Source organism: Sphaerodactylus townsendi, linkage group LG12 (assembly GCF_021028975.2).
Source record: "Sphaerodactylus townsendi isolate TG3544 linkage group LG12, MPM_Stown_v2.3, whole genome shotgun sequence".
Classification (NCBI taxonomy): Eukaryota; Metazoa; Chordata; class Lepidosauria; order Squamata; family Sphaerodactylidae; genus Sphaerodactylus; species Sphaerodactylus townsendi.
The window spans coordinates 56,774,761-56,794,625 of NC_059436.1; the positions used below are offsets into that span (position 1 = coordinate 56,774,761).

General features: G+C 51.7%; 1 protein-coding gene across 2 annotated transcripts in view; it reads right to left on the reverse strand.

The window, feature by feature from the left end:
• The window catches only part of SLC2A6 (solute carrier family 2 member 6), a 43,519-nt gene continuing 23,654 nt past the window's right edge, over positions 1–19,865 (reverse strand). For both annotated transcript variants that reach the window (XM_048513258.1, XM_048513257.1), the window contains 4 exons: positions 14,933–15,041; positions 14,435–14,605; positions 10,971–11,116; positions 1–1,047 (listed from right to left, as the gene is read on the reverse strand). In XM_048513258.1, coding sequence (XP_048369215.1) covers positions 874–1,047; positions 10,971–11,116; positions 14,435–14,605; positions 14,933–15,041 — 600 coding nt within the window. In that variant the 3' untranslated portion in view covers positions 1–873. The remainder of the gene's footprint in view (positions 1,048–10,970; positions 11,117–14,434; positions 14,606–14,932; positions 15,042–19,865) is intronic.

Genomic DNA, 19,865 nt, shown 5'->3' on the forward strand with positions numbered 1-19,865 from the left:
TTCTTTCAGAACCGAAATTTATTGGGGAGGAAGAAATCCAAAACTAAATATTTGGTTCCTTGACTTCTTTGTGTACAATCGTGTGCCATAAAATGTGACTGACCCAGAATGCTTTTAATTAGTCCAGTCTATTCATCTCTGCAAACAGACCCCGCTCAACAACCCCTTCCCTTGTGTATCCTTGTGGATGTTTTTTCAAAAACACCCTACTTGGGAAAATCTGTTCATGGATCTGTTCAGCCCTCATAAGCAGTTTTGCTGTGAGCTGCCCCGCATAAGCAGAAGTCACCTGTAGAAGAACCCTTTCTGGGCAATCGTATTGCAGGTCACAAAGAACAGAATATTCTGGGGTTTAGGTATGTGATTGTCAAAGACTTCTCAGCCATCTTTGTCCTTTGGAGCCCTGAGGGCTCAGCTGCACCCACGGGTAACCCTTGGGTTATTATTACCATGGCTTCAAAAACCTGAGGGTCTTGGCAGTTCCCTCAGAAATCTTTCTGACAATGTGTTTGGGGAAGGGGGTCACAACTGTTGTTCCCACTTTGCAGAGGGCCAAGGCAGAGGGGAAGCAGCTTACCCAAGACCCCCTCCTGGGGACTTCAGAGTCAAAGCAGGATCCATGGGCAGGGTGTGTGTGTGTGATTCCAGCTTCCCAGTGCAGATACCTTTGCTTGCCTAGCTCTTGCCCAGCAGCAAGTTAACCGGTGCAAATGAGCTCCTTCAACGCCTTCTCCTTCCTCTCAACCCCCCCCCCCCCAATTGAAAAACTGGCAATCCCTCTTCTTTTGGAGATTAGTCACCACATGTAGTCATCCCCTGCTGCTCTCAAAACTCTCCCTCCTGACCTTCTATTTTGAATTGGCTGTCATGAGTTTATCTGTGGCGCCGGAGGGATTCCAGAAATGACTTCCGCCCAGTCCGGAAATATGATTCTATCCGCTCCAAGGACCTGCCTTTGGTTTCGGGAATCAACCATTTTGTGAAGATCAGGTTTATCACGCAGATGATGCTGAAGAAAAAGAAGGGCACTTCCAGGCCAAAGGCCTCCTAAGGAATGAAACAAATGATCCCAGTCACAACCACATGGAAAGGATGGGGAGGGGTTTTAAACCTGAGGGGGTTGGAGCATGTTCTAGTTGAGTTGGGAGTGTGTGTGTGTGGGGGGGGGCATGGACGTAGGTAAGGGGGGGTTCTCGGGTTTGAAAAAAAACCCATTCATGTCCAAAGCTCCGCCCCTCCAATTGTGGGTTTTTAAAACATTTTAGTGCTTTTTTGGTTTTTGGCCTGCAGGGAGCACATTGTTTGGGCTAGCAGCACCATACTTTCAGGGATTGTTTGGGGGACTCTCCTGATGATACTACCCAGGTTTGGTGAAGTTTTGCTCAGGATGTGCAAAGTTATGGACTCCCAAAGGGGGTGCCCCCATCCTCCACTGTTTCCAATGGGAGCTAATAGAAGATGGGGGCTACACATTTGAGGGTCCATAACTTTGCACATCCTGAGCAAAACTTCACCAAACCTGGGTGGTATCATTAGGAGTGACTCCTAAAGATACCCTGACAGTTTGGTGCTTCTAGCTTAACAATTGCACCCCTGACAGCAGGCACCCTGCCCCAAATTTCCCCAGATTCTCCTTTTAAATCCACCCTCTTTGGCATGGATTTAAAGGGAGAATCTGAGGTCCTCAGTTTAGAACAAGAAGAAGAGTTTGGATTTATATCCCCCCTTTCTCTCCTGTAGGAGACTCAAAGGGGCTTACAATCTCCTTGCCCTTGCTCCCTCACAACAAACACCCTGTGAGGTGGGTGGGGCTGAGAGAGCTCTGAAAAGCTGTGACTAGCCCAAGGTCACCCAGCTGGTGTGTGTGGGAGTGCACAGGCTAATCTGAATTCCCCAGATAAGCCTCCACAGCTCAAGTGGCAGAGCGGGGAATCAAACCTGGTTCCTCCAGATTAGAATGCACCTGCTCTTAACCACTACACCACATTGAAAATGATGCTGTTTCAGAGTGGGGGATAATCCACCCCAAAACAGCATAACTTTCAATGTTGTTTAACTGTGGACCCCAGATTCTCCCTTTAAGATGAATTGAAAAGGAGAATTCGGGCTCTCTAGTTTAAACACCATTGAAAGTGATGCTGTTTGGGGGTGGATTCCGGCATCACAGCGGCTGCCCAGGGGGCTCCCACAAAACTCAGATTTTGCACCAGGCTCCATTTTCCCTCTATGACTCTGCCCGGAGGGGCAGGGGAGGGCAGGGGAGGGGAGGGGAGGGGAGTCTGCCATCCCTGGCCTCGGAGAGCTGCTTTTATAAACGCTAGGCCAGAAGCGGGGCTTGGGGAGGCGTGGCCATGCCCTAGGGGCAGGGTGTGTGTGGCCCCACCCCCGAACCCCCCCATAAAAAATCTATACCTACGTCCCTGGTGGGGGGGCTTTCAGTTGGCCATATGGACTAGCCCTAAGATGTTAATTTGGAATCTGCCTGTGATGTGCAGAAGGATGTGATTCCACTGCTTCCACTTGCAGGGAAACTCTGCATCTTTGTTGGTTAAAAAATCCCTGCTAAGAGAAAGCCAGGGGGGCAAGCAAAACGCTGGTCTCCAAAATGGTGCCCTTCCTAGCACTGACCAAGTGTTTTGGGGTGGGGCCAGGTGGGGCTTTTGCCAAGCACGACTTCTGATTGAGCATCAATTGGCTGTGCAGTTTTTAAAACCATTGCTTTAGCAGCAGCTGTCAGCTCAGAATAAGGATCTTTGCCGTGTAACCAATGGTCAGTGGCAGCACCCATTTTGTGGCTGGCAGGGCCTCTGGCAACAGTCAATGTATGGCAGCCATTTTGTGGCCATCCCTGCCACATTGTATTAGAATTCCAAAGGTGTGCAAAGGCTCAAAAAGGCTGGGGACCTCCGGGGCGGAAGGTGCCAAGCAGGAGAGCAGTTCCTGTGCCTCGGGCCACCTGCCCTGGCGGCTCATCCTTCTGAGTCTGACCCAAGAAGTAAAGCCCCTTCAGCCCCTCTGTCCACCAGCCAGCCCTTCCTGCTCAAGCACCCTTGTTCCTCCCCGGGCCCCGAGAGAGAGTCTCCTCCTCAACCAGCCGCCCCACTCTTCTCTGGGTTGTGCCGGCACCCCCGCTTCCCCTCTCACCACCTAAAAGTCCCCCGCAGGGCTTGCATTTCTGCAGCAGCCCTGCTGGGGTGGGAAGTGAGGCCTTCATGGGCAAGGCATCCCAAACCATCTCTGCACGATGCAGCCTGGGCCTTTGCTGCTGCAGCCGGCAGAGTCAGCAACGTGGCTGGCCTCAAGCTGCAAGAGGGGTGTCCTTTTGCAGCAGCCGTGCCCGCCCCGCTCCCGCCAGCAGGAACCTCTTCCATCCTGCTCTGGGGTCCCTCCTCTTCACATCGCCGCCTCCTCCCGAAAGCCATTCTTGCTTCCTGATTTGTTTGAGGGAGAGAGGGTGAAAGTGAATCCAGCTCCACACTCCTTATTCAGGGGTGCATCTCAAGTTCTCTGCTCATGAGAGATCTCTGTTGATCCCCTCATCTCTACATATCCCCTCACCGGATCCCATGTTTTTTGGGGGGTCTGCTGGGCCCAGAAGCTGCCATCGGCAGGGGGAGGAGCTGGCTTGGCACAACTGCTGCTTCTCTGATGCTGCTGAGGATCCCGCTCGGAGTCCTTTTGTTCACTGTTTATTAATCTCATTTATACCATGTCTTTCTCCCCGGTGTGCCACCCAAAATGGCTTGCATAATTTCTATCCCCTCCATTTTATCCTCACAACGACCCTGTGAGGAAGGCTAGGCTGAGAGCATATGCCCAGGCCAAGGTCACCCAGCGAGTTTCCATGGCATGAGTGGGGATTTGAAACCAGACTCCCAAATACTAGTCCAACACTCTTAAACACTACACCACACCGGCTCTCATCTTTCACAACACTTAAATTGTCACAAGTTTCCACGAAGACTCCTGGCAACTGCCGCTGGCACTGAGAGCAGCGCGTCTTCCATTCGAAACCTCCAGATGTGTCCCCTTTGAAAACTGAACTTCAGGTTACACTTTTCCCAGGGTTGGGTTGACAAACATGTTCTGGCATGGGGGTGGGGGGGGTCCTTGGATTCTGACTGTAGTGAGGGGTGGGGGCTTCATTTTAATTTTGACCATGCCCTGCCTTCGTCTCTAGCATTGCCCCACAGTAGCTACATCATTCTCTTCTCCTCCAGTCTCTCCTGACCACAACCCCACAAGTTACTCTCAGCTTTGACTGCTAAATGAGACGTGACAATCGCCACAGATCCACCTTGTGGCTGCCAAAGCTATTGTAGAGGAACGTTTAGACATTTAAAAATTGTGGCCTGACCCTCTAAAATGGGCCTGATCGACCATGGCATAGTGATTAAGAGCAGGTGCATTCTAATCTGGAGAACCGGGTTTGATTCCCAGCTCTGCCGCCTGAGCTGTGGAGGCTTATCTGGGGAATTCAGATTAGCCTGTGCACTCCAATTCACGCCAGCTGGGTCACCTTTGGCTAGTCACAGCTCTGGAGTTCTCTCAGCTCCACCCACCTCACAGGGTGTTTGTTATGGGAGGGAGGGCAAGGAGATTGTAAGCCCCTTTGAGTCTCCTTGAGGGAAAGGGGGGATATAAATCCAAACTCCTCCTCTTCTTTTTCTCTAAAATGGTGTTGGCACCTATGGGTTAGACCCTGTAATCACTTCTAGTCTGGCCCCCGAGAGAGTGGGATGTAGTAGTGCACTGCCGACCCAGCAGTGCCGTGGTGGAACGTTGGGACGCCAACGGACCTACGGCCTTGCTGGTCGCACCGCACCCCCACTCCTCATCCCCCAATGAGTCACGGGTCATGAACTGCCTGGCTCAATCACCGGGCGCAGGGACAATGGTCTTGCCCCCAGGTGAGGATTAGGCTCAGACGCTTACGCTCCTCTCCGCACGTAGCCAGATGAGATCATGCATCACATGATGATCTCCCGACCTCCCGCTCTCCCGGAACTCCCCCCGGTCCTCCCTCCTACACGCCCCCAATAGAATAACAATAAAAGGTGCCAGGAACCGGCAGACGGGAGACTCGCCAGGAACACGGACCTCCGGTCTCCCGCTGCTGGCGATCTCCACCAGATGTTATCTCCGCGTCTCGTCTCGTTCTTACGCTGACCGCGTGGGTCGACTACAAGCTGGTGCCGAAACCCGGGAATCCTCGAACCTCCACCCTGCTCACCGTCGCCTGGGGAAGGGCCGCGATACCGAAGTCCGCTGGATCGGCGCATCCAGGGACCACCGTTTGATATCGCCTGTCCTCTGGATCGGCGATCCAGAGACACGCCGCGATCCTAGGACACTCTCTCGTCCGGCCGGAACACCGGTGAGTATGGGAGCTTGCAAAAGCAGGGCTTATGACAAGCACGCTGACTAACTGAAAGCGTTAACGAAATGCGGCAGGGTCCCGTAGAAGAGAAGGGAGCTGCGAAATTGGTTGAGGAGATTGAAGCTCAGTGTCCATGGTACCCAGAGGGGGACATTGAATCTTAAGGACTGGGAAAACATCGGGCGCACTCTTCGCACAGAGCCTCGATGGCGCCGATGTCGCTGCTACTGGCGTGGAGACAATGTTTTGTCGCCATCAGCCTGCAGACCTATGGCTCCCCTTGCTGTAGGTCAGCCGCCCTCCTTCGATCTTTCACCTTCAATTTCAACCCCGGAATTTTCTCTATCCACTAAATTGGACGCCTGTCCTCCTTCTGCCCCCCCTCGCTCCTTCACCCATTTCAAACTCTCCCGCGGTTCAGCCGCCCCCTCCCCTTGCTCCGCCTTCATTTTCCGAAGCCACTGCACCTCCGTCAGCGCCACGTAATGGCGCGGGTTTCAAAACTCTCGCAGAGCGTATTAGCCACGATCTGGAGAAGAGAGAAACCCTGACGGAAGGCGATGCCGAGATTCTTGCATTGTGCCCCGTCCACGTCACAGATACTGAGGGGAGGGTGGCGTCATCCGGCGGGTTGTCGAGTACCGCCCCCTAAGCTATAACATCCTTACTGAGCTCCGCAAAGCAATGCGGGACGTAGGAGTCACTAGCCCCTACGTGAGAGGCATGCTGGAGGCCATCGCAAGGAACCACCTAATGGTCCCCAGATGACTGGAAGACCACCTTCGCGATGCTCCTGAGCCCTGCACAATTTGTGGTCTGGGAAAGTGAGTTCCGCCAGCAGTGCTTCAACAGCGCAGCCACCTCTGGCGGCGCCTACACCGCCCAGCTCAGCTTTACGGTTTCGATGCTTTTGCCAATCCCAACGATCAGATTGTTCTGCCTGAGGCCACCCTTACGGTCGCCTCTGAGTGCGCCTATAAGGCATTTGTCAAAGTCCCCAATGCCGGCCAGCCAACCCAGAGTTTCTCCTCCATCCGGCAAAACCCCAAGAGCCCTATGCGAATTTGTGAACAGGCTCCAGGAAGAGCTCAAGAGGCAGGTAGATAGCGAGGAGGCCCAAAACGAAGCTCCTCAATGCGTACCATAAAGAGAACGCTTCCACGGAGTGCCGCAGAGCAATCACGGGCCTGGGCAAAATCCTGAACTGGCCGATATGCTTAAGGCTTGCTAGGACATCGGATCCTCCGCCCACCAAACTATCCACCTCGGCGCAGGACTCTCCACCTGCGGTGGGCAGTCTGAGGATGACTGCTTTAACTGCGTGCAGACCGGACACTTCCGAAGGGAGTGTAGGCAGCCAGGTGGGGGCCTACAACCCCGATGGAGGAGGGTCCTCCCAGGAGTGAGGAGGCCACCTAAAACCCGGTGCCCACGTTGCCAGAAAGGCTTCCATTGGAGAAACGACTGCCCGTCGGGAAACTCGAGCCAAGGGGTCTCCCCAGCCCAGGACCAAGGAGGAGAGTACTAGAGCAGACCCAAACGCCAAGGCCCTGCCAAAACCACTCCCTCTAAGTGGCATCTCGGCCGCATGCACCCGGCCCATCTCCTTTAAGTTCCCCACGAGGTTCTTATGTCACTCAACCCGAATGCGGCGAGCCCATCCCTACCGGGACTATTGGGCTGGTGCTGCCAAAGGCCTCCGCCGCTGAGCAGGGACTGTTCATCGTCCCGGGAGTGATCGACTCCACGCACCAAGGACCCATCCATCTCCAGGTCTGGACAAACATCCCACAGGAGTTGCCTGCCGAGCCAGCTGCGCCAGCTGATTCTCTTGCCCCATGCGCTGCTCCGCTGCGACCCAATAAAGGCCTGAGCCCCAGCAGCCAGCATGGCGCAGCCTACACCACCGTCGCAGCGGTGGAGACGCCTATCGGGAGCTCCGTCCCATATCTGGAGCTCGCCATAGAAGGATGTAAGTTCAAGGGCCTGGTGGACACCAAGGCGCTGATGTTACCGTCATCAGGAGCAGCCGAGTGGCCCGACCAGTGGCCGACCGAGGCTTGCCCGCACATCTGGGGGGTGGGAGACAAACCGCGAGACGGGAGCATCCGCCCGCTCACGGTCAACAGCCCAGGACTCGAGCGGCAGCTCACAGTCCGCCCCATCGCTCTAGACATCCATGTCAATCTCTGGGGAAGAGACCTCATGAGTCAGGTTAAAACGACTCTAGTCTGGGATGGGTAAAGCCGTCACGGATCATTGATTCCAATCGTGCCTTCCAAAATTGCCTCCTAATTTCCGTTAAGAAAACTGTTTCCCTCTCCCCTCCTCTTCTCCTTCTGTTTTTGACCAGTAGAGGCGGGAGGGCCAATTGGCTGACTGGCCCTCCCTGGATTAAAATCTGGGCCCGTCCTGATACCGCAGCACTGCCAGGACAGGCTCCTAAACTAGGGGATGCTGCCGCACTAAATTCACTCATAAACCGGCTTGGGCACCCCAACAATGTTGCTCTCGGTTTTCTGACTTATTCCGGCTCCTTGGCGAGGCCGCCCCTTAAGGAGCGGTCTCGGGCGGGCGGCAATTCCCGAGATAATTCGATCACAAAATTTTAGCACCATCCAGCTTCCTGCATTAGCCACCCAGGTCACGGTAAGTGCAACTCCCTCGCAAAGAAACCCCCCCTTCCTTTTTTCCTTTGTGTGTGCGAGGAATTTGCCTCTAATTGCCTGATTGCTTCATTCCCCGGATGCACCCATCCCCCCAAAAGGTGCTTCCAAAGCCCCCTTTGTGTTGCTGATTAAGCATGCATACCCACAATCCCCCCAGGACTCGCCTGCTCCCTCCTCGAGGCTCGGACCCTCGCCTTGACGCACCCTGATGACGCTCTGAAGCCAATTCCCACTCAGGGTCGCCTACCTCCTGCCCTCCCTGTCAAACAACTAAAGAAAGAGGAGTAGGCGGCCCCCAGGAGGATTGCATTAAAAGCAACCTTCACAGGCTGCAAAACAAGCCTTCTTCCTTCTTATATTAAATTCAAAAAACTTCTCCCGCCATCCGCCCTAGAACTGAGCCTGGCGGGACCCGGGCCCCCCCCGTAACCTGGGAAAGGGGGTGTGTTTCAGTCCCTCTTCCTACAGGTCCCTGTGGACTCCGACTCGCCATGACAGGCCAACCCATGGAATGGGCCAGAGGAAACCAACCCCATCCCGGAGATGGAGCACATCTTCTAAAGCGATCCAGCCCAGCGGTCTCAACAGGAACGCCAGTCGCCAACGCCCGGCTAAGACCCGAATGACCTGGGGAGATCGTCAAAGGCATCACCACCAGCCAAGCCCACAGTGAGTTGCTGGCGCGCGTAGCCAGAGACCACCCGAGACACCCGGAGAACCTTCTTGGTGCCGCTCTCTTCAGCGATCATCACCACCAACTCGGGCGGCCACCATCGCTTTTGCCTGCTTCTAGCTGCCTCCCTGCCGATGGCGACATGCGGCCACCCCTGACGAAGCTTTCACCAGACCAACATCTGGAAGCAGTTTGCTGCCGCTGCCAACGCCTTCATCTTTTTTCTGCCTGGAGCCAGTACTCCTGGGAAATTGTCCGGGGAGCCTGCTAAGCTTCCTGCCTGCTCCCCGCCTGCAAAGCGTTACCGGAGACTTCCTAGCTGGAGTCTCGGGGGCTAAGCCCCTTCCCATGAATGCCTCATCTATCAGGTACTCTATGAGCCCTGCACTGGGGACCCGTCCAGTCCAAACCCTCCCGGCTGGCGCTCTCTCCCTTGTCACCAAGACTGTCGCCCCAACCACGAATCTAACACCTGCGCCCGCATCACGAGCGTGAGCCAAACGGGAACCGCACTCCGGGCTCCATTCGTCGGCTGCCTGGCCTAATTGGAACTGCATGCACATGGGAGGACCCCATTCCCGATGTTCCGAAACATCCTGCTCCCCAGGGGCTGGTTCTGGACCTGCCCGGGGAGAGAAGCGTTTAATTACATTCCCGCCCGACTCTCTGCCGGAACTCTTTGTTGCCTCAGTCGCCTCACCATTGTCCTACCCCAGGCTCCACCTCCGGGAGCCCGGATGCCGCCGCCGCCCGCTCCGCTTCTGCCTTTCGACCCCTCCTGTCGGAGCGACGCGGTCGCCCTCTCCGAAGCGGAGTTCGTCTCCCTCGCCACTTCCCTAGTGGGAGTCCCCGGACTCGCTTCTTACAATGCTAAGACTATTGGCCGGCTGGCGTGCACTTGCGAAGTCCATCAACTCTACCTCCACCGCTCTGGATGCCCTGGCCTCCGAAAGCAGCAGGAACTTTCGTCCAAGCGACCCTAGACAATCGTGCCGCTATTGATTACTTGTTATTATTGCATCACCAAGGTTGTGAGAATGTACATAATATGTGTTGTTTTAATCTTTCTGATAACTCCCAGTTGATTCATATGAAAGTACTTGAGCTGCAAGAAGTTGTATCCAATCTGGAAGTATGATGTTTTGCCCCATTGGTGGTCAGCCCTCTGGAGCTGGCTGCCGGGAGGATGGTTGAGTGCTATTGTACAGCTTTGCATTGGCTTAATTGTGTGCCTCGTTATCGGATCTTGTTTCGTTCAATGCGTGTCTAATATTGCCTGTAACGTGTGTAAGAAACCCCTCGAATTTCCCTTGCCCCGCAGCCAAGTTCTAATGTTACACAAGCAGCTCGGTCAGCTTGACCAGATGGCGGAGGAGACAAGCGTCCCTTTAAATCGCCCCTTAGCATTTCGGTCCCCCTTTTTCTAAAATGTAAAAAAGGAGGAGATGTAGTAGTGCACTGCCGACCCAGCAGTGCCGTGGTGGAACGTTGGGACGCCAACGGACCTACGGCCTTGCTGGTCGCACCGCACCCCCACTCCTCATCCCCCAATGAGTCACGGGTCATGAACTGCCTGGCTCAATCACCGGGCGCAGGGACAATGGTCTTGCCCCCAGGTGAGGATTAGGCTCAGACGCTTACGCTCCTCTCCGCACGTAGCCAGATGAGATCATGCATCACATGATGATCTCCCGACCTCCCGCTCTCCCGGAACTCCCCCCGGTCCTCCCTCCTACACGCCCCCAATAGAATAACAATAAAAGGTGCCAGGAACCGGCAGACGGGAGACTCGCCAGGAACACGGACCTCCGGTCTCCCGCTGCTGGCGATCTCCACCAGATGTTATCTCCGCGTCTCGTCTCGTTCTTACGCTGACCGCGTGGGTCGACTACAGTGGGACTGGCCCAAGGTCACCCAACAGGCTTCATTAGCAGGGGAGGAATTCATCTGTGGGTCTCCTTGGGCCTTTTCCCCTTGTGATGGCTCCAGGGAGCTGTTATGTCTGCTGTTGCAGAAACCTGCATGTAGCCATCAGTAATAGTAAGTCACTGGGTGCAAAAAGTAGCATCACAAGATCATTTCCTGTCAGGACAGCGACCCCACTCAGAATCAAGGCTGCGTGCTCTTGCGACACACAAAATCCCCAGACCGCCCCTGTTGCAGGGACACAGCCGGCCCGGACAGAGCAGCAAGTCCTGGGCAGAAGCTGAGGTCACTCCCCAGTTTACATCTGTGATGCCTCACTTACCTTAACCCGCAAAAAGGCTTTTGTCAGGGCAAAGGCCGTCAACCAGCTCACGAGCACACAGAGGCCCGACACCATCCCTCGTGCCTTCAGGGGGAGAACCTCACCCATCAGCAGCCAGGTGATGGGACCCCAACCCACGGCGTAACCTACAGGAAGCAAAGAAGGCCCCATCATGTCTGGAAGAAGCCAGCAGGTGGGGACCGCTGGCAGATTTCTGCAGTCCATCCTCTTTGGCCCATTTCCCCCGGGCAGTTTGCTCTTCCACACAGCGGGCTTCTGTTTTCCCCAGTCCTGCTATTATTCATTGATTTAAAACAACCTCCTTTCTACCTTGTGGAACTCAAGGCAACTCACAATGTCAATATAAATAAAATATAAATATAACAACAATAAATAAATATAATGTAACAATAAATAAATATAATATAAACAATATTGAAGAATATAACAACAATGAAGCAACACAGAGAAGGCCACAATTTGGGAGATTAAATGGGTGATAATGTCTTTCTTTGCAGGCAGGTTTCTAGCAGCGCAGTTGTGAACAAATTCAGAGGTGAATAAATTGCAGGAGCATTTCATCTAGCATCTGAACTGCCTAACAGTTTATTGAAAGTTAGTGGGAGAAAAGAGGCACATCTTTGTCTGCTTTTGAGGGCTTCCAGACAGATTTGTTATTCTCCTGGAAACAGGAAAAGCCAGCCGCCTCCTTGGTGTTCAGAAAAGTGTGCCTGCATCTGCTGCCAGGAAAGGCATATGACATCTCAAGCGTGGCATGCGTCCGAGTTGGAACTTGTTCACAACCATTCATGCCTTAGAACAGGGGCGTACCAGGGAGAAGTGGCGCCTGGGGCAACAACTGCTCCGGGCACCCCTCCTGTGGCCCACTTACCTTAGCCAGCAACGACAGTCCCAGATGCAGAAGTCGCTGGCTAAGGTAAGTGTGGCACGGGGGGGAGGGGAGGCGGGGATGGGGTGCGGGGGCAATTTTGTACCCATCACTGTCTCAATGGCCAGTGCCTGGGGACATGGGACCCCACTCCCGTGGCCAGTATGCCCCTGCCTTAGAATATGAACTATCATTCAGGTGCTACAGAATGAATCCTGGAAGGTCTCTGGAAGCAGCAGCAGAGCAGTTGAAGTGGAGAAGAGGAGTGGGACAGAAAGAGCTAAGTGAGCTCTGGTTTTTTTCTTTTTTGGAGGGCTTTTCTCAAAGCCACATTTTCTAAGCCATATCTTTTTAACAGGGGTTAACAGCAACAGAGCAGCCACATCTTTTTAACAGGGGTTTTTAACAAGAGTTTTCTTGTTTTCTTTGTTCTGGCCGTGTGCTTGCCTCAGGTCAATTCCGCACTGGCAAAGTCGACTGAGGTTCAACCTAGGTTCAACCTAGGTAGTCCCCACAGCCGCTGAGTTCGACACGGTTCCATCCCAGTTTCGCCCTCTATAACTGTCAAATTTCTGACTCCACCAGGGAGATGCAACTTTTTCAGCAAACTGGGGAATCAGCGAGAAACTGTTCCCTCCGGTCAGCCAATAACAGTTCAGTGTTTGGAGCATGTGCAGAACGGGAGACTCGCGGTGGGGAAAAGTGTGCCTAAAAAAAAAAATCCTTCTTGTATACAAAGCATACATATAAACAGCACACATTTACATGCTGCTTTTAGCTACATAGAGCACTGCTTTGTGGCTACGTTGCCGCTATGTAAAAAACAAAAACAAAAAAGGGTTTCACGTTCACGTTCCCATGGTAACACGACAGCCAATCAGGAACAAAGAGCAGAAGAGGCACTGAGGTGATCCCACCCTCAGAGCTTAGCTCCGGTGGGGTGAACTCGGCTACTGTGGGGAGTAACAATGGAGTCGAGCTAGGTCAGTTCCTTTTCAGGGAACCGGGTCAAACCGAATCGATTCTGCAGTGGGGAATCGACCCCAGGCTTCTAAGGGGCTGCTAAGAGGTGGGGCTTCCTATTAGCTGTGTGATTCAGCCTCTGGAAGCAGTGGTGCATGCCTAACGGCGCATGCAGTTATTTTACTAAATAAGGACATATCTTGAGGGGTAGTAGAAAGTACAGAGGATACCCCTTGGGGAGATGGGGGCTCCTCGTAGTAGGCGATTTGATCATTAGGAATGTAGAGAGTTGGGTTTATGAGAGGCATGATGATCGCATGGTGACTTGCCTGCCTGGTGCGAAGGTTGCGGATGTCACGCTTCGTCTAGATCAGGGGTAGGGAACCTGCGGCTCTCCAGATGTTCAGGAACTACAATTCCCATCAGCCTCTGTCAGCATGGCCAATTGGCCATGTCAGCATGGCCAATGCGTGATTGGTGTTTGGAATATGCTGCCACAGGAGGTGGTGATGGCCACTAACCTGGGTAGCTTTAAAGGGGGCTTGGACAGATTTATGGAGAAGTCGATCTATGGCTACCAATCTTGATCCTACTTGATCTCAGACTGCAAATGCCTTAACAGTCCAGGTGCTCGGGAGCAACAGCCGCAGAAGGCCATTGCTTTCACATCCTGCATGTGAGCTCCCAAAGGCACCTAGTGGGCCACTGTGAGTAGCAGAGTGCTGGACTACATGGACTGTGGTCTGATCCAGCAGGCTCTTTCTGATGTTCTTATGTACTTAATCCATGGCTGTTCTGCTACAGCAGGCTAACGATGCGAATCTCCTGGTTGCCTGCACTCATTTTGAATTCTGCCTGTAGCCCAGTGGTTCATAGAAGCCAGCCTTCCTGCCCCAGGTGAAGCCCTGGCACTGGGTCATAGTGACAGGCATCGGTGCCCACAGTATGGTTCCCCTGGCCAAGTTTTCCAAGCGCTGTAGTCCTGCCATAGAGGAAAGGTTCTCCCCGGTCACCACTTCCTTTACTTTTGCACTGGAGAAAAGTCCACAAAAAGATTTTGAGCGAAGCCCCTGCAAGAGCCAAGAGCCCTTGAGAGATGCCCTGATTGGGCTTGGACTAAGTAGACCTTTATGGGTTGCATTTAAATTGCATATGAGAATTTAGGTCTCTCTACACACGCACGCACGCACGCACACACACACACCCAGCTCCTGTGCTGTCTTTGCTGTACCGTCTGGACATCTGCAATCCCATCTTCAAGGCCTGAGAAAATAATGTCACCAGTGGGGAGGGGGGACAGTGATCAGACTTGTCTTCCCAACAAATCTGGGCCATACAGACCAGGCAGATCCCAAATACGACGGGCTTTCATCATCAGGGTAGAGTCCACTGGGAATTTGGGACTGACTCTCTGAGCTCCTGCATCACCCGGCTATGAGAGTGTATATCTGCCACATGATCTGCAGACTTCTGCATCTGGGCACCTTCAGCCTGCAAGTAGGCAACTGAAAGCCAGCAGTGAAGTATTTTTCCCGTGCAGCCCTAAATGGTGGGACAGCTTCCAACATCCCCCATATATTCCATCCTTAAGAACAAACCCTCAGCTACACACCTATGATGAAGAACATGGTGGCGATCAAAGGAAGGATGGTGAGGCCGTTTGCTGGGTGGGGGACAAGACTCTCGTGGCTGCTGTTGACAGCTGTTGTGGAGGTGTTGCGGTGCAGAGGGACGTAGTGTATGTACAATCCCAGGGTTAGGCTGGAGGCAAACATGATGACAGCTGGAGGGGGAAGAAACAGCAGGGAGGTCAATGGCTTCTCCCATAAGACAGACTTTCCTTCTCCCCTGCCCCTGCCCCCACCCCCACCCCGACAACCATTTTGCCCAGTTCCCCCCAAACCTAAAGCCCGTTCGGTATGAGGGTGGCCAAAGCCAGACTGGGAAAGACTTGAGATTTTAGGGTGGAGCCAAGGGGTTCGGGGAGAGGAGGACCTCAGCAGGATCCACGCTTCAAAGATGCCATTTTCTCCAGGGAACTAGTCTCTGTTGTCTGAAGGTGGGTTGCAAAAGTGTGCATGGGAGGGGAGTGAATGGACAATGGCGGTACCTGAGATGTAGAGGAGAATCTTCCTCCCAGCTTTATCCATTGAGGACGCAGCAACAATCACCGACACTAAGCGTACGGCCCCCACGAGCACAGCATCATACTGTGGTGCCTATGAAAAGGAAAGCCAAAGCCAAATTGAACGGCAGCAGAGTATCCTCCCCCCTTGGCTTGATGATGAGAAGAGGAAAGGGGAGTGATGCATGGTCTTTTGAAATAGTCTTTTGTGAGCGGACTGAGAAGGAAGCCCCTGGAACACGTCTGACAGCCACTTCTCCCCTTTGCAACAGCGGGACCCCACAAACTGCTTCTCTCCTCTGAAGTCCTGGCCCCAGGCAGCAACTCCACAGTCTGGCTGCTTCCTTTGGCCATTTTCAGTTGCAAACGGCCACTCCTGCTTTAGGCAGGCCCCCGCTTTCCTCAGGGATCCTTGGCTTCTCAGAGCCTTGCCCCGCTCAGTCACTCCAAGGGTGTGTGCCTGGGCCTCTGGCAGGAGATGGGGGTGGAGGGGTGGGTGAGAATAAGTTTTTCAGATCGAGCTTGGGAAACTTGGAGATTTGGGGATGGCGCTGGGGAGGGTCCTTTCTACATGAGCCAATAAAAGAAGTGGAAGGCGGGTTACATGAACTCACCCTCGCCCTGGCCCCTTCACGCAGCTGGCTGTCCCATGGACGGCCAGCGTGTTGGCCGGAATGTGCGCTTTTGCATGAAGGCGCTTTTTGCTTTGCAGGCAGGCAGGACCGACCCCCTGGGCCATGAGACAGCCTGTTTCCCCTGCATGGCTCTGCAGATGGGAGCTGGGGGAGGGGTTGTTGAGAATCGCATCATGTGCAATTCTCTTGTTCTAACACGGCTCACAGCCACGGCCATTTCGCTCTGTTGTGGCTGCAAGCCACATTAAAACAAAAGAATTGCACATAATGCGATAGTCAAGAAACCCGGGTTGGGGAAACGCGGAGCAGATCCGCATTAGGATCGGGATCCATGCAAAATTTCCCCCAACCCAGGTTTTTTACCAGGTTTATCCCAGTTTAATTGGCCTGTGCGGAAAGGCTGACGACAGAACCATACATGATGCCTCTGTCCCTAACCCTTCTGTGAGCAGAAAGTGAACTTTAAACTGGCAGGGTTAGGCAGGGGTGGCATGCAAGGGAGGGGAGGGAGGGGGCCTGGCATATTGACATGGCCCACCCACCCTAGCAGGGGGAGGGGAGGCATGCAAGGGAGGGGAGAGGACTTTTGAAAAAATCTTACACATATTAATTAGTATATCATATGGAAAGGTCCAAGTAAGAGAAGAGCATAGGTGTGAACATTCTTGCTAACCTTTTTATTTGCAGGGAAGTGTTGTTGTTTTTTGTTCTTGTTGTAGGGGAGTGAGTGAGGGGCAACATGTTGTAGGGGAGTGAGTGAGGGAGGGGTGGCATGAAAGGGGACGGAGGGGTGGCATGCAAGGGAGGGAATGGAGGGGGCCCGGCATCTGGATATGGCCCACCCACCCTAGAGGAGGGAGGGGAAGGGGAGGGAGGGGTGGCATGCAAGGTGGTAAGAACCTCAAAGGATTGCGAAGAGCTCCAAGCGGACCTTGATAAATCAGGTGAATGGGCTAAGAAATGGCAAATGCAGTTCAATGTAGCAAAATGTAAAGTGATGAACATAGGGGCAAAAAATCCAAACTTCACATACACGCTACAGGGGTCAGTGCTATCAGTCACAGACCAGGAAAGGGATTTAGGCGTCTTAGTTGATAGTTCCATGGGAATGTCGACTCAATGCATGGCAGCTGTGAGAAAGGCAAACTCTATGCTGGGGATAATTAGGAAACGAATTGATAATAAGACTGCAAAGATTGTCATGCCCTTATATAAACCAGTGGTGCGACCGCACTTGGAGTACTGTGTTCAGTTCTGGTCGCCACATCTCAAAAAGGATATCGAAGAGATAGAAAAAGGGCAGAGAAGGGCAACGAGGATGATTGAAGGATTAGAGCACCTTCCTTATGAGGAGAGGCTGCAGCGTTTGGGACTCTTTAGTTTGGAGAGGAGATGACTGAGGGGGGATATGATTGAAGTCTATAAAATTATGCATGGGGTAGAAAATGTTGACAGAGAGAAATTTTTCTCTCTTTCTCACAATACTAGAAGCAGTAGGCATACATTGAAAATGCTGGGGGGGGGGGGGCGGAATTAGGACTAATAAAAGGAAACACTTCTTCACACAATCCGTGATTGGTGTTTGGAATATGCTGCCACAGGAGGTGGTGATGGCCACTAACCTGGATAGCTTTAAAAGGGGCTTGGACAGATTTATGGAGGAGAAGTCGATCTATGGGTACCAATCTTGATCCTCCTTGATCTGAGATTGCAAATGCCTTAGCAGACCAGGTGCTCAGGAGGAGCAGCAGCAGCAGAAGGCCATTGCTTTCACATCCTGCATGTGAGCTCCCAAAGGCTCCTGGTGGGCCACTGCGAGTAGCAGAGAGCTGGACTAGATGGACTCTGGTCTGATCCAGCCGGCTCTTTCTGATGTTCTTAATCTGAAACAAAGGAGGGCAAGGATCCTGCAGCTTTAACAGCTGTGTAAAGTGCCAGACAGTGCAACTTAATATGGAAGCATTAGAAGCTCTTGAGAGATAAGAACCTTTCTCTCTTTTGTATTTACTAGCATCAGCATACCACCCAATAAGATGGATCTGTCTCAGTTTTGCTTTTGAGATTTGCTCTGCAGATTCTGATATAACCACTGTACCAGACTGGCTCTTAAGTGTCTTCCTAAGCAGAGGTACATCCTTCTAAGTCCACTGAATTCAAGGGTGCAATTCTGTCTACTAGTTTTTAAGTCTTCTTCCTGCCAAGAGTTCAGAGCATTGTATGAGGATTTCCTTTACTGCTTTTATCTTCACAACACCCCTATGAGGTAAGCAAAACTGAGAGCGTGACTGACTGGGTTATGGTCACCCACACTGCCATCCGAAGCAGAACTACACCATTTGAAATCAATGGGGTGCAATTCTGCCTAGAATTGACCTGTCAGGAATTTTCTACCAAGGGCATGAAGAAGAAAAGAGAAGGGGGTAGGAGGAGAGAGAGGTGAGAAAGATAAAAAGAGAGAAAGAACCCAGCAGATGCACACCCAGCCCTTCCCCTACTTTGCACAGAGGGGAGCTGCAGCCATCCCTCCTCACTCCCCCTACCCCCACTCACTGGCACTCCCAATTAGCAACCTTGTGGACTTAGCAACCTCTGACTCAGTGGTAGAGTATTTGCTTTACGCACAGAAGATCCTGCATTCAATCCCCATCATTTCCAGCTGAAAGATCAGGTTGTATATGATGTGAAAGACTGACTCAAAATACAGCAGCTTTGGGTGTGTTCATGTAAATATACAACCAACAGTGTCATCCTAGACAAAATCACACCCCTTCTATGTCCCTTGAAGTGAGTGAGCACAGAAAGGCATAATTCTGTTCTGGACTGCACAACAAATGTGTCTTTGAGATCTGATGAACCACACAGGGCCCTTCAACACGGAAGGACAATACAGATCTCGTGTGGAAGCTCAGTAGACAGAGAGACAAGAAGGAAGAATGAGAACATACTCTATAAAGAACTTATTAATAGGGAAGGGAACATCAAGTCGTGGAAAGACAGGATGAAGCAATGACAAAATATATAGGTGTCAAGTATGAACGTGTACGTGAACTGGTACAGAGTGGGTTCATTAAACTGCAATATGTGGATTCTAAACTGAATGTGGCTGATGCCTTAACAAAATCTACTGCAAAAGAAAAATATGAGCTACTGTGTGAACAGCTAAATGTGGTGTCTGTCAATGTTGTAAATATGTAAATACCGTCATACCGATTTTGGAAGGGGTGTCAGAACATGTGTTTAGATGAGCACAATCTAAATGACAGCTGGACCCTCCTTCTAGCAGGTGCCGTGTGCAAATCAGGACTGAGTACACAACATGTACCATGTGCAAAACCTGACAAGGTGAGGGCACCTGATTGATACCACTTTTGTATATAGATAGCACAGACAACAGAGTGAAGATCTGTGCCTGAAAACACCTGTGGTCTGGCGGAGCACTTTCTCAGTAGAGAGCAATAAATAGAACTGCACTGGTGACTGTGTGTCTGTCAGTTCTTGTCTACACTGCATCCTGCATTGCAAGGTGGTCTACTCCGAGTAAATCTGCTGCTTCAACAAATATAATGGCTGATATACTTTCAATTAATGTCCAGACTCAGAAGGGAATTAAAATCAGAGAGAAGTTTAAACTGAAATGTTTATTGTTTTAAATTGTATTGTTATTTATATTTTAAGTGTTTTAGAGATTGTATAATGATTTTATGCTGTGACTCGCCCTGAGCCCTACAGAGATAGAGTGGGGTATAAATGAATTTTTTAAATTAAAATTAAAAAATTAAGAGACATGACAGAAATTGAAAAAGAGATTACACCACAGAAAACATTTGTTGGGAAGGATATAAAATCCTGCTTAAATATGGAACAGAAACAGACCAAGTGCAAGGTAGAATGGATCAAAATTTCCAACAATGGGAGACATTATGGTCCAAAAATATTCAATTTACCACATGTCAAACATTAAAAGAGAACTGGTATAAAAATGTCTTACAGGGTATATGACTACCAAAGATATTGTGCAAATGAGCAAAAATAGTAACGGTCTTTGCTGGAAATATCACAAAGAAGTTGGATCTTTCTTTCACATGTGGTGGACTTGAAAAAGAATTTTAAAGTATTGGGTGGAAGAACATGAGAATATGCAAAAAAAATACTCAAGACTAAATTCCCTTTTGCTGCTCCTCAGTATTCTTCCTGAGAACTTTCCAAAGAAACTTAATGAACTATGTATTTGTTAACAGCTACCAGAGTGATAATAAACCGCCTAGAGCCCTTTGGGAATAAGG